The sequence below is a fragment of the Cricetulus griseus genome (assembly GCF_003668045.3).
Source record: "Cricetulus griseus strain 17A/GY chromosome 1 unlocalized genomic scaffold, alternate assembly CriGri-PICRH-1.0 chr1_1, whole genome shotgun sequence".
In the NCBI taxonomy this organism is placed as follows: domain Eukaryota; kingdom Metazoa; phylum Chordata; class Mammalia; order Rodentia; family Cricetidae; genus Cricetulus; species Cricetulus griseus.
In genome coordinates this window covers 207,937,890-207,950,709 of record NW_023276807.1, presented here as the reverse complement: position 1 = coordinate 207,950,709, position 12,820 = coordinate 207,937,890, and the positions used below count along the sequence as shown (strand labels likewise).

Here is a 12,820-nt window from a genome sequence, read left to right as displayed (position 1 = left end):
GAAAACATTGCACTAATTATGCACATCTGGAGCCAGTCAATTTATCACTGAGTTCATTGCTGTCCTTTACCATATTCTGAGATGGTAGAAGCTGAGTGTTGTTATCACAGAGCTCATCCTTTTCCTTTGTCAGTTCATCTAGAGATTCTAGGAACAACCAACCAACATCATTGTTTTCTTATTTTTCCACAAACTGCCAAAAGTTCTACATGGAGAGTCACCAAATTCATTGTCTCTCATAATAGGTGAATAAGGATGTTCAAATTGTCTTCACATTCTGTATGTAGTCAAGTTAACAACCAAAAATATCCATCATGCATACCCTGATAAGTTTGTATTTTAAAAAGCATTTTTAGAAATGGCGATTACAAGGTGATGAATGACCTGCAAGTGAATAATTTCCACCATATTCTAAGTGTAGATATCAACTATAAGAAGCAAGCAAGCAAATGATTTTTATGAAATAAATCAATAAGATAGTAGCCAATCACCTAAAAGGTTTCAGAGACTTTTCTTTATTGAAGAGGTTTTAGGCATTTATAAACTGAGAGCATTGATTTCATGAGAGTATAGTGGAAGATGCCAAGCATGAGGCAGCTAATGGAGTAGAAGAATAAATAATTATCCCAAAAATTCAAAATTTCCCCCCAAAACAGGTTAAGACCCCAAATACAGCAGAGTTGGGTACAGCTCTGAAGCTCTCCTTAGCAACTCTGAAATCTGTGAGCGTTTCTCTGTAACACTAACTCTATCTTCTGAGATACATTCTCAAATGTTCTCTACCTTTCACCAACTCCACCTTTCAGCACAAGTCTACTGAAATCTTTGTATACCAGAAGAATTTGTATTGTAAATATTACTTCAAGATTAGTTGAACTCCATCAGGCTTAAGTCCTCCTTGTTGCTTTCACTCCATCTCCTGTAGAATTTGAACTAAAGTGTTTTTCTGTGTGGTAGTTTCTCAGGTCTTCTCAATATAACTATTACAGATCAAAAACACATGCCCTTCACTGCATCCTGCCTTATCCCAGGAGAGGGTATATATTTTTAGGACATTTTGGTTTGGATTAGAAAACTTATTATTAATAAAATTAATTTTTTTTGGTTTTCAAGACAGGGTTTCTCTGTGTAGCTTTGAAGCCTATCCTGGCACTCGCTCTGGAGACCAGGCAGGCCTTGAACTCACAGAGATCTGCCTGCCTCTGCCTCCTGAGTGTTGGGATTAAAGGTGTGCACCACCAACACCCGGATAAAAAAAATAATTTTTAAAACAGCTGCTACAAATCCACCGGTTGAGTCACATGGGAGAAAAGATATCCCAAATTCCCTTGGAGTGCTGGTGTCAGCAGATGGAGTCAGGATGACAAAACTGTGACAATAGGAGGACAACCTTTCATCCATAGAGGCAGTCAGAGAGGAAGCCCCACAGACTAGGCATTAAAAATGAAGTCTAATTATTTTGCTAAATTCATTTTGATGTTTATATGAACAAATACATACATTGAGGTAATACCATAAGCTTCAGATCACATTTGTGACATATAAATTAAGACTAAATTCTCAGGGGGGAATAATTAAGTATGAAGAAGCTAAGCCAGTTTCTTAAAATTGATCAATTCATCAAAAGAACCTGAACCCAGCACTTTGCAGCATTACTATTTGCACCTCCAACCCCTACATTAGATCTCTTACTACATAAATACTTGCTCAATTTTTATCTGTAAGTACAGGATTTCTACTGGAATGCATATCTATATCCAAAAATCCTTCCTATTTTCGTAAGTATCTGTGTAAACTAGTTAAAAACATTTTAGACCATCCCAAGTTCTATCTATTTCACCATTTTTATCTAAGTGTCCATATTCAGAAACACTAAATCTGAAAAATCAGAAAACAAGTGCCAAGGGTTTGACTCTTTAAGGTCCTGAAACTATGACAAGTGATTTCAAATAAAAAATTGTAACAATCTTGTTTGCAGATCAGTTAACAGGCTCTCTTTGGAGGTGAAAATGATGAGGGAGTGAGGATTGAATTCCTCTTTTAATTGTTTCTCTTGCCTTCACAGATGTTATTGAAAATGAAGATTTGAATTAAAGGATATATTGTTTATTATATAGTATTAAATTCAAGTGTGAATACAGTTTTCAGAGTGGACATCTCCTCTAGTAGCATTTATGATCTCCATTGATCAAAAAATTAATGGACTAAGACCAGAATCACTTCACCATTTTATATTCATAAAATTTTCATTTTAAATGCATTTCTTCATTCAAATCTATCTCTCTAAATAGAATAACCATGCATTTCCAAGAAAGTCAGAGTTAACAGCTGTGGAGACCAAACAACAAACCATCAGTGTTTTCCCAAGTTAGGTTCTCACACTGTCTCATCCTGGAGGGAGCCAAACTCCTTCCCAGGAAACCAGCTAGAGACAATTCCACACAGCCTCATCTCCCATTACATAGGTTGGGAAACAGACTCTTCCCAGTCCTTCACTGTTGTATATCAGAGACCAGCATGTCAGAGCATCAGGTTCTGGAAAGGAGCTGACACAAGATTGCCCCATTAGGAGACAGAGTCTTATGACCATAGTGAGAAGGGGGCACCATCAGGCCTTGAAGTGGGAGTGAATTAGAAGGACCTCATACCAGAGGCATGGTGGGGCCGTGAAGGGTGAGGCAGCCTTGCCTTCACTAGGAGACATGCTTGAAGTGGGAGAATAGGAGAGATACCTGCCATGTGCAGCAGGATGTGGGCTCTAAAAGGAGAGATAGGCCCTTAAGTGTCCCTCAGAAACATCCTACAGAACAAAGGTTTATTACTATCATTGGGTTTCAGTGAGTAGGAAATCCCTCCCCATTTGATTTGTCAGACACAGTCTACATGTATCCTAGTTTGCTTTCTACTGCTATGGTAAGTTACAAAGCAACTTGGGTAGGAAAAAGTTTATTTGACTTATACATCCCAGTCACAGTCCATCATTGAAGGAAGCTAGTGTAGGAACTCAAACAGAAGCAGAGGCCATGGAAGACAGCTACTTACTGGCTTTTTCTAAGCTCCTGTTCAAATACCCTTCTTATATCTCCCAGAACAACCTGCCCAAGGGCAGCACTGCCCAAAGTGGGCTGGGCCCTCTCATATCAATCATCACTCAAGAAAATGACACACAGACATGTTCACAGACAGTTCTGATGGAAGCTTTCCCTCAATTGATGTTCCTTCTTCCCATGTGACTCTATTGGGCAAAAACTAGCCAGCATGCCAAGGGAAATGAAAGAGTTGGGTGCTGAGTAGGGCCATGAATTTATCTTGTCATTGGAAGGAAGAGGAACTGGATTTCTCTTCCCCTACCCACCCACCCAGCCTGAATGCTCAAAGCAGGGTTGTCCTTATAGAGGACAGAATACTGGAGAGTGTGACCTGATTTCTGGGCAGTAGAGGGACAAGTAGAGGGCCTCTTATCTGACATCCACCATCAATTATTGTCTCATTCTATCCTCATGATCAATGGTAGAGAAAAGCCCAATGAAAGGGATCCTGCAGATCTAGGATAAAGACTATTTAAATAGTACAACTATTGTTTTGAAAATAGTAATAGCTTTGTGCCCTAAAAGATAAGCCCATTGTTGGGGTTGTGGAAGAGACCTATAGAAACACACAAGCCACGCTGCTACTAAAGCCGAGGATTAGAGATTTGAAACAGGCTATAGTCCCTATCACCAGTTTTTAATCAAACTCAGTGGTCACAACCTACACGCCAAGAAAGATACATCCACAGGTCCCTCATAGGTCAATTAAAAGAGCCAGATCATACGTGGAAAATAGAAAAAGGAGATTTTCACAGTAATTGCTGTTGGGTATGTGTCTGTGGTAATAGAAGGAGAGATAAAAGTGAATGAGAATTAAAAGAGAAAGGAAAAAGAGCCAATTAAAGAATATTTATTGATAGGTGTAAAGTATAATCTCCCATAGAATAATATGAAATCCTGCTGTACTTATTATTTATTATCACTAAATATGCATGAAACAAATTCAAAAAAGAAGTACTACAAAAAAGGTCACTTTCCCAGAAATGATGGATAAAGCCTCCAATTACCCCACACTCTCACAAGAACCTATTTTCCTTTTGTCATCATCATCCTCATTTCCTATCCTACTTAAATAGAAAGCAATATCATGGTTTTGATATTCATTTCCCTAATGGCTAAAGATTTGATTATAGTTCACAAGTTTCTTAGTCATTTATACATCTTTTTTCTCTACAGTGCTTGAAGATTTTAAACTAAAAGCATTTTGTTCCTACAATGTATTTTGATCATTTTCACTCTCCCCCAATTCCTCCAAGAGCCTTATCACCTCCCTACTCACCCAGATTTTTGCTCTCTCTCTTCCTCTCTCATTCAAATAAAACCCAAAAAAGAATACACACAAAACCCCAACAAAACAGGAACTAAAATATACAAGCAAAAGACTAATAAGACAAAAATACTATAGAGTATTTTTTGTATTGACCAAATAAATGTAGCCTACCTTTAGTGTGGTTAAGATAGCCTGTGAGATATTAATTGCAGATAATCTCTTGGGTAGGAGTGGAAACCCATATCCATTTCCCCCTCTCAGTGCTGGGACTATATCTTCCACCTGTTTAAGACTTGTGCATGGTGCCACAAACTCAGTAGTTCATATGGGAATCAGTCGTATTGTGTCTGGAAGACACAGTTTCTTAGAGTCATCCATAATCTCTGGTTCTTACAATCTTTCCACCTCTGCTTCTGCATAGACCCCTGAGCATTGAGGGGAAGGAGTTTTATTAAAACATCCCATTTGGGATCTGAGTGTTTCAAAGTCTCTCACTCTCTATACATTGTCCACTTGTTGGTATCTATGTTATTTACATTTACTACAAGAATAACCTTCTCTGATGATAAATAAGTGAGACTCTGATCCATGAATATAGCAGTATGGCAATAGGAGTTTTATTGCTATTTTCCCATAGCACAATAATAGCATTGTCTTTGCCCCCAGTCCTAGGGCTTATCTACTCTCAGGTTCTTGGCCACTTGAACAATGACATGTATGGTTTCAGCTCCTGGAGAAACTGGGTACTCCCATGATGTTTTCACACTATTTTAACAGTCTATCTTACAACACTTTATCAGGCAATATTGTAGAGTAACTAGCGATATAATGTGTGAGACATTAACTGTGGTTTACATGTACAGTTAATATATAGATATAATATATAGAGATATATATGGTGAATTCATAAAGAATGTCAATGATTAAAATATTCTGCTCAGAATCTTTCTTAAGGCAGTTTTAATGTCCTTGTTCCTCAGGCTGTAGATGAAGGGATTCAACATAGGTGTGACCATAGTGTACATCACTGAGGCCACTGCATTTCTTCTTGGGGAAAGTGACAGAGAAGAGCTGAAGTACACCCCTAATCCTGTTCCATAAAACAGGCAAACAATGGACAAATGAGACCCACAGGTGGAGAAGGTTTTATGTTTCCCACTTGAAGATGATGATCGCATGATGGAGGAAACTATTTTAAAGTAAGAGAAAATGATTCCTGAAACAGGAAGTAACCCAAAGAGAGCACCAACACAGTACCTGACTATGTTATTGGTAAATATATCAAAACAGGAAAGATTAAGTAGTTCAGAAGGACCACAGAAGAAGTTGGAAATTTCAAAAATATCCTCACAGTTGGAAAAATTTAATACTGCCACATCATGCATCAGTAAGCCCACAAGGCTAAGGAGAAAACACCCTAGAAGTAAGACACCACAGCTACTGGGATTCATAATGACCTGATAATACAGAGGGTGGCAGATGGCCAAAAACCTGTCATATGCCATCACAGACAGAAGCATGTCATCCATACATGCAAAAAATACATACAGTGACATCTGTGTCAGGCAGCCCACATACGAGATGACTGGGCAGTGAGTTTGGATGTCCATAATCACCCTTGGAACAGTGGTAGAGATGAAACCAATATCAACCATGGACAGGCTGGTGAGGAAGAAGTACATGGGTGTGTGGAGATGGGAGTCAGAGCTTACTGTCAGGATGATGAGCAGGTTTCCAAACAGGGCCAAGATGTACATGGACAAGAATAGGCCAGAGAGAACAGGCTGTAGGTCAGGATCCTCAGAGAGTTGAATGAAGTGGAATTCTGGTACAGATGTTGCATTTCGCATGTTTTTGTTTCTTGAACATCTTTTGGAGGAAACCAAAAATGTTGTTAACAATGATACCAGAATGCATATAGACCTTCCTTGCAATTTGAGTCAAGTAAGTATAAATGTTGATTATTTTGTCAAGCTTACTGTGACATCATTAATAATTACTCAGTTGTGGAAAATGCCATACTCTAAATAGTGGTTTGCTCTTAGCTCCTGTGTTACCTCTTATGAGAGCCATATTGAATACAGTATTCTAGATGATGTGAGTCCAGAGTTACTGTAAGCAATTGTAAGCCTATAGTCACAATAAAGTGAGGCCAAAAAATGAAAGGTAGAGTTAGTAAGTTATATCAATATACAAAATATACTTACACAAGAAGGAATATTCATAGAAAATATACTTACTAAAACTTGGTCATATGATAGATAATGTGTCTCAGAATTTCTAATAACATGTCCTAATTCACATAAATAACAGAGAAAAAATAATTCAAAAGAAATATATCATTCTTTGATTCTAGAGTGGTTTCATTTCATTTGTTTTTTATTTCATTATTTTTATATTTCAAAGTATAATATAGTAAAAAAAAAACTCTTCCTTCCATTTCACCTCTTCAAACTCCCTATATAACTCACCCCACTCTACTTCACATTTATAGCTTCTGTGTTCATTCATTATTTCATGCATATATGTATATTTTCATGGATTACTATTCATATAGTTTTAAGAATATATCTAGAGGTCTTAACAGTATTATCATTTTAAGCTCTCTTGTTTTCAAACTGCAGGTGATATAGGGATCTGACCTCATTTCCTCTTTGGAAACTTATTGGCCGAGCCCTGGAATGATGGAAGATGCTGACAGCATCAAAAATACCCAGAAAACTAAAACACAAAATGCATAGATCTGTAAATCCAGCACTTTAGAAGATGCAGCAAAATGAGTGCATGTTTGCTGAAATCCTGCAGGGAACTTCATAAGACAATATCTCAAAGTACAAAGAAGATAACATGGACCAAGGGAACTAGAACAGCCTGAGTGGAATTATGATTTCAATGTTCTTAGACTGTTCCAAACACACTTCAGATATAATACCCACAGTTCACACAGCAGAGGTGAACATTCTCTTATAAAAGATCCAGAAACCATGAGGGAAATAACATATGGGCCAAATTTTTTTTACCAGTAAAGTATTATGAAATGACTGTTTACTAAAAGCATCATGTTGTGTTGTGATCAAGCAAATAATTGAGACAAGACTTCACTCATTTCTACCTGACAACCTAGTACATGTTGCACAGCAATACTGTCTTTTCTTTCTCCCTGTATAAAATAATAAATACGAAGAAGCTTATAATTTTGGGATTTGGAGGAACTATTCAGATGAAGTAAGAGTCATAGAATACAGAGCTCAGATCTTCTAAGCAGGGAAAACCTTAGTCACACACACACACACACACACACACACACACACACACACACACACACACACACACATCCTAGCTTACTTTAAAAGTAAAGTTACTGGCCTAGGCCCTATCCCAAAGGATATGATAGACTCTGGTGACCCCCTATGGAAGGCCTCACCCTCCCTGGGGAGCAGAAAGGATATGTGACAGGTAGGGTTTTAGTTTGGGGGAGGTGGTGGGGGAGGAGGGGAGGGAGATGGAACTGGGATTGACATGTAAAACAATCTTGTTTCTAATTCGAATAAAAAAAAAAGTTGCCAAAAAAAGTGAAGTTACTGAATCACCCACACGAGCATAGTCACAGTACTTTACTTTGATTAGAAAACAACTTAGTTTGGCATATTTCTGCTGTCATTGGTTATAGGAGTGTGGGAAAGAAACACTGGGGATAGTTCAATGAGAATTTCAGGACTGCCATCTCAACTAAGAACATAAAATCCCAGTAGAGAGGCTCAAATTTTTATTAAAGTTATAACACCATCATGCTGCCCAAATTATCATAGGAAGAAATAATAATTCTTCTGCTCTCTTCTTCACCCTCAATTCCCTTAGAACTTACTTGAATAAACTGTGGCTCTGTGTGGTCATGATGAAGGGTGGATATGATGAACCTCCCCTGCTTGTTGGCTGCTGAAGGCTCAACCTCACTTGAATCCTGAAGTGAATATAATAGAAAAGCTTCCTGACGCAGAACACTGTAGGAATATATCAAACAGGGTTATATAGTCCTGGATTACAGAGAACAAGCTGATGACCCACAGGGATGGGCTAAATAATTACTCCTACTTAACCTTAGAAACTCAATGCACAGAGCTGGTGATTACTCATACAGGTCCACAATATTGCAATCTCTAAGGAATTCCTGGGGTTAATGGAGGAAGCAGAAGAGATGTTAAATGTTTTCAAGAGGTTAGCTATGAGTTTTTTGTTGACCTTACTAAATTTCACATTTCCTGATATATTTCAGTTTAGGATCTCTTTAGTAATTCTCTTTTATTATTATTAAATTCTACTGTGTCTGCAGAAACCTGTTTCTTTCCTGTGTGGCAATCTGAAGGTCAGAAATTCACCATGTCTATTCTAAAGATTCATGACAGAAAGATCTCTGCCTCTTGGGAATCCCACTGTTCAGTTTAATCTCTGTACCACAAAAGGTCTCTTCCAAGCTGCTGTGACCAACACATATAAAACGCTAGAACTCCATAACAATGATAAGATGTGCTGCTGGGGAAAGGATCTAAAAGGCAGTTGAGCACATCACTAAAACTATTGCACCTGCTCTATGTAGCAAGAAACTGAATGTTGTGGAACAAGAGATGGTGAACAAACTGACAATTGAGATGGATGGCATTTAAATAAATCTAAATTTGATGCAAATGCCATACTGAAAGAGAATCCCACTGTTCAGGTTCATCTCTTTACCTCTTAATGTCTCTTCCATGCTGCTGTGACCAAAAGTGACTCCACTGACATCTATAAGGCCCAAGAACTCCAAGAAAATGATAACATGTGCTGCTGGTTAAGGGATCTCAAGACAGTTGAGCACATCAGTAAGACTATTGCACCTGCTCTGAGTTATAAGAAACTGAATGTTGTAGAACAAGAGAAGATAGACAAACTGATCATCAAGATGGATGGCACTGAAAATAAATCTAAATTTGCTGTAAATTCCATGCAGGAAGTAACCCTGGCTGTCTCAAAAGCTGGTGCCATGGAAAGGAGTTTGTGAGTCCCTGTACTCTCACTTCGCTGACTTGGCTGACAGCCCTCAAGTCTTCCTTCAAATGCAAGCTTTCCCTGTGATGAATGATGGTTCTCATACTGACAATACACTGGCCCTACAAGAGTTCATGACACTGCTTGTAGGGGCACCCAGTTTCAGGGAAGCCATATGCACTGTAGCAGAGATTTACCAAATCTGAAGTATGTCATCAAGGAGAAATAAGAAAGTGATTCCACAAATGTGTGTGATGAAGACAAGCTTGTCCCTAACATCATAGAGAACAAAGAATGTTTGGAGCTGCTGAAGGCTCCACTGCAAAGTCCAACTACACTGACCATGGTGTCATGGACATGGACATGGACATGAACATGGAAGCCTCTGAGTGCCTCAGATCTGGCATGTATGACCTGGACTTCAAATCTCCTGTGTATTGCAACAGGTACATCACACCTGACCAGATGTAAGTCCTTACCAGGAAGTATCCAGTGGTGCCGAATGAAGACCCTTTTGAGTAGGACAACTAGGAAGCTCGGCACAAGTGCACAGCTATTGCAGGCAACCAGGTGGCTGGGGATGACCTCATGGTTACCAAGCATAAATGAATTGCCAAGGCTGTGACAGAGAAGTCCTACAACTGCCTCCTGCTCCAAGTGAACCAGATCAGCACTGGAATCAAGTCTCCGCAGGAGTACAAGCTGGCATAGTCCAATGGTTGGTGCATCACGAAGTCCCATAGCTCTGGGGACACTGAGGATACTTTCATAGCTGACCTCTTGGTGGGTTCTGCATGGGGTATATCAAGACTGGTGCCTCTTGCTGATCTGAGTGCCCAGTCAAGTACAATCAGGTCCTTAGAATCAAGAAACAGATGGGCAGTGACGTGAAGCTTGCCAGGAGGTCCTATAGGAATCCCCTGCAAAAGTAAAGCGTTGGCTGGAGATCCCTGGAGCACCAAATGCTTAGACCCTGTCCTTCATGTTATGGAGATTGTTCCAGGTGGCCTAGTGCTTGCCCCTCCCATGCCACAGCTTCCATAGATGTTCTAAGCCACACCTGATTTCCTGGAGACCTGCTGGAATCACCAGCTTTGTAATCATGTAATTTGTTCAAATCATTGTTTCTGTCACCTAAGTTCCCAACTAGTGTCTGGGTCCCTCATAACTCCAGTGTAATATCAAGGGTGGCCACAGGAAAGACCCTACCTCAGTGGTTCTACATGCAAAATAAACCTCAGTGACCCCAAAATAAATTAATAAATTAATAGATAAATTTTACTTTCATACCTTGAATTTTTTATTAATTCATTCTGTTTTCATTTTTATAGAATTCATTATTCAGTTCCTCTTTATTCACATCCTCTATTAGATCCTTTAACATATTCATAATTGCTTTTTTTCAAGTCCTAGTATTGTACTTCAGCTATATTGTGTTTCTCAAGGCCTCCAGCAAGAGGGTTGCTGACTTTCTGGTAGAGGCTTGTTGTCTTGGCTGTGTACCTTTGTGTCTCTACACTGGGGTCTAAGCATCTGGAGCTATGAAGTGTGAGGTGTGTCTTGGTGTTTGAATCTGGTCTGTCCTTGGTAGGTGGGTGTTCCATTCTTTAGTTGCTGTTACCCTCTCTGGATCCTAGGCAAGTGTAGTGGCTCTGGGGTCTCTGGTAAAGAGTACTTCTGTGGGTAAGTCATTGGCAGAAAGGAATAGAGATGGGTAGGAAGGAAAGGCTAAGAAGACTGTGGGAAAGAGCTAGAGTGTGTGACCACACCAAGAGGTAGAGTCACCAGGGAATGCAGGTGAGGCAGAAGGAGGGGCTCCTGCAAAGAGGTTGCAGTATTTAATAAGTCTAGAAAGACTGGGGTTAAGGGCAAGGTGAACCCTGGTTCTACACAAAGTGTGGAGTCACAAGTGAATGGAGTTTGATTGGGAGGAGGGGCTCCTGCACAAAGGCTGAAACAGGACTAGGAGTAAAGTCTGGAGAAAGCATAACGAAGGACATGAACAACAGTGAGAACTACCTACCTGAGTTTCAGAACAGTATGGCCACAGGGAGTCCCTGTCAGAAAGTGTTTGTGGGAATTAATAGCCCACAAAAAGGAATGAGGATGGAGTAAAGGGAAGACTGAGATGGTCAGCAGGAAAGACCCAGCTGATACTGAAGCAAGTAGCAGAGTCCCCAGGAGGTAGGGTGAAAGAAAGGTCTCCTGCAAGCAGGCTGTTACTGGACTGTGAGAATGGAAAACATGGGGGTAATGACATACAGGAAGGATAGTGAAAATTGCCCAGCTGAGTCCCAGGCCTGTGTGATCACTGGTAGAAAGTGTTTGTGGGGATCAAAGGAATGGAGATGGACAAGAATGGAAGGCTGAGAGAGTCCAAAGGAAAGAGCAAAGCTTGGTCTACATCAAGAGTTGGCATCCTCAGGTTTGTTCATCTTTGTAGAAATACAAATTTTGGTCTTTTGCTCATGTGGATGTTGAGGTGGTGTCACTATAAGATTAATCATAGGTTTTTGCAGATGCTAAGCAACCAATAACACAAAACTCCATCCCCACTCTTTTCTACTTTTTACCACTTATTTTGAGACAGTCTCACTAAGTTGCCCTGCCTAGTCTTTAACTCACTCTGTATACCAGCTGATCCTCTTGCCTCAACATCCCAAGTACCCAGGATTACTTGTTTACACCAACAGACAAACTTTTTGCTCATTTTTAAGCACATGCTCTTTGTTCCTTTGTTGGTAAGAAGGACAAGGGCATTTTAGAAAAAACAGTTATTGAGAATTTCATACAATGTATTTTGATAATATTCACCACCAATTCACTCCTTAATTCCTTCTAGATCCACTCCCACATATCTCTTCCCAGAACTTCATGTCCTTCTCTTCTTTAGTTTAACAACAAATCAACTCTAGTTTGCCATGCCCGTATACTTCTTAGTGTGGATTCATCCACTGGAGCATGATTGACCTACCAGGAGCCATACACTTAAAGAAACACCCCTCCTCTCTCTCTTTCATTTATCTATGCATCTATCCATCTATCTTTCACCCATAAGTCATGAACTATCCATATAGCTCCTATGGAATATTGTATACAGGTACCTTTAGGAGAGCTAGAAGGAGCAAATATTTATTTCTATTTTTTCAATGTAACTTTTTTACATTCTTTGTCCTCTCCCAAATCCTTCCAGAAACAAAGTTCAAAATGAAAAAACAATAATCTAATAAATATTAAAGCAAAACAAAACACACACACACACACACACACACACACACACACACACACACACACACACAAAAATAAATGGAGTCCATTTTGTATTGATTACTCTTCCTGCACTCAGGACCTGCATTGGAGTGTGGTTGATAAACTCAGTAATATTCTATTGTAGAAAAGTAATTAATGTCTTAGGGTTTTATTACTATAATTAATTAGG

At 39.4% G+C, this 12,820-nt stretch overlaps 1 protein-coding gene and 1 pseudogene across 1 annotated transcript; one reads left to right on the top strand and one right to left on the bottom strand.

The window, feature by feature from the left end:
• Positions 1-10,313, top strand: part of LOC100763549 — a 32,843-nt pseudogene extending 22,530 nt beyond the window's left edge.
• On the bottom strand, positions 5,283-6,209 carry LOC100762974 (olfactory receptor 7E24-like). The gene has a single exon (XM_027386677.1). It carries the CDS (start codon positions 6,207-6,209, stop codon positions 5,283-5,285), a length of 927 nt encoding a protein of 308 aa, XP_027242478.1.
• Positions 10,314-12,820: the final 2,507 nt, after the last annotated feature.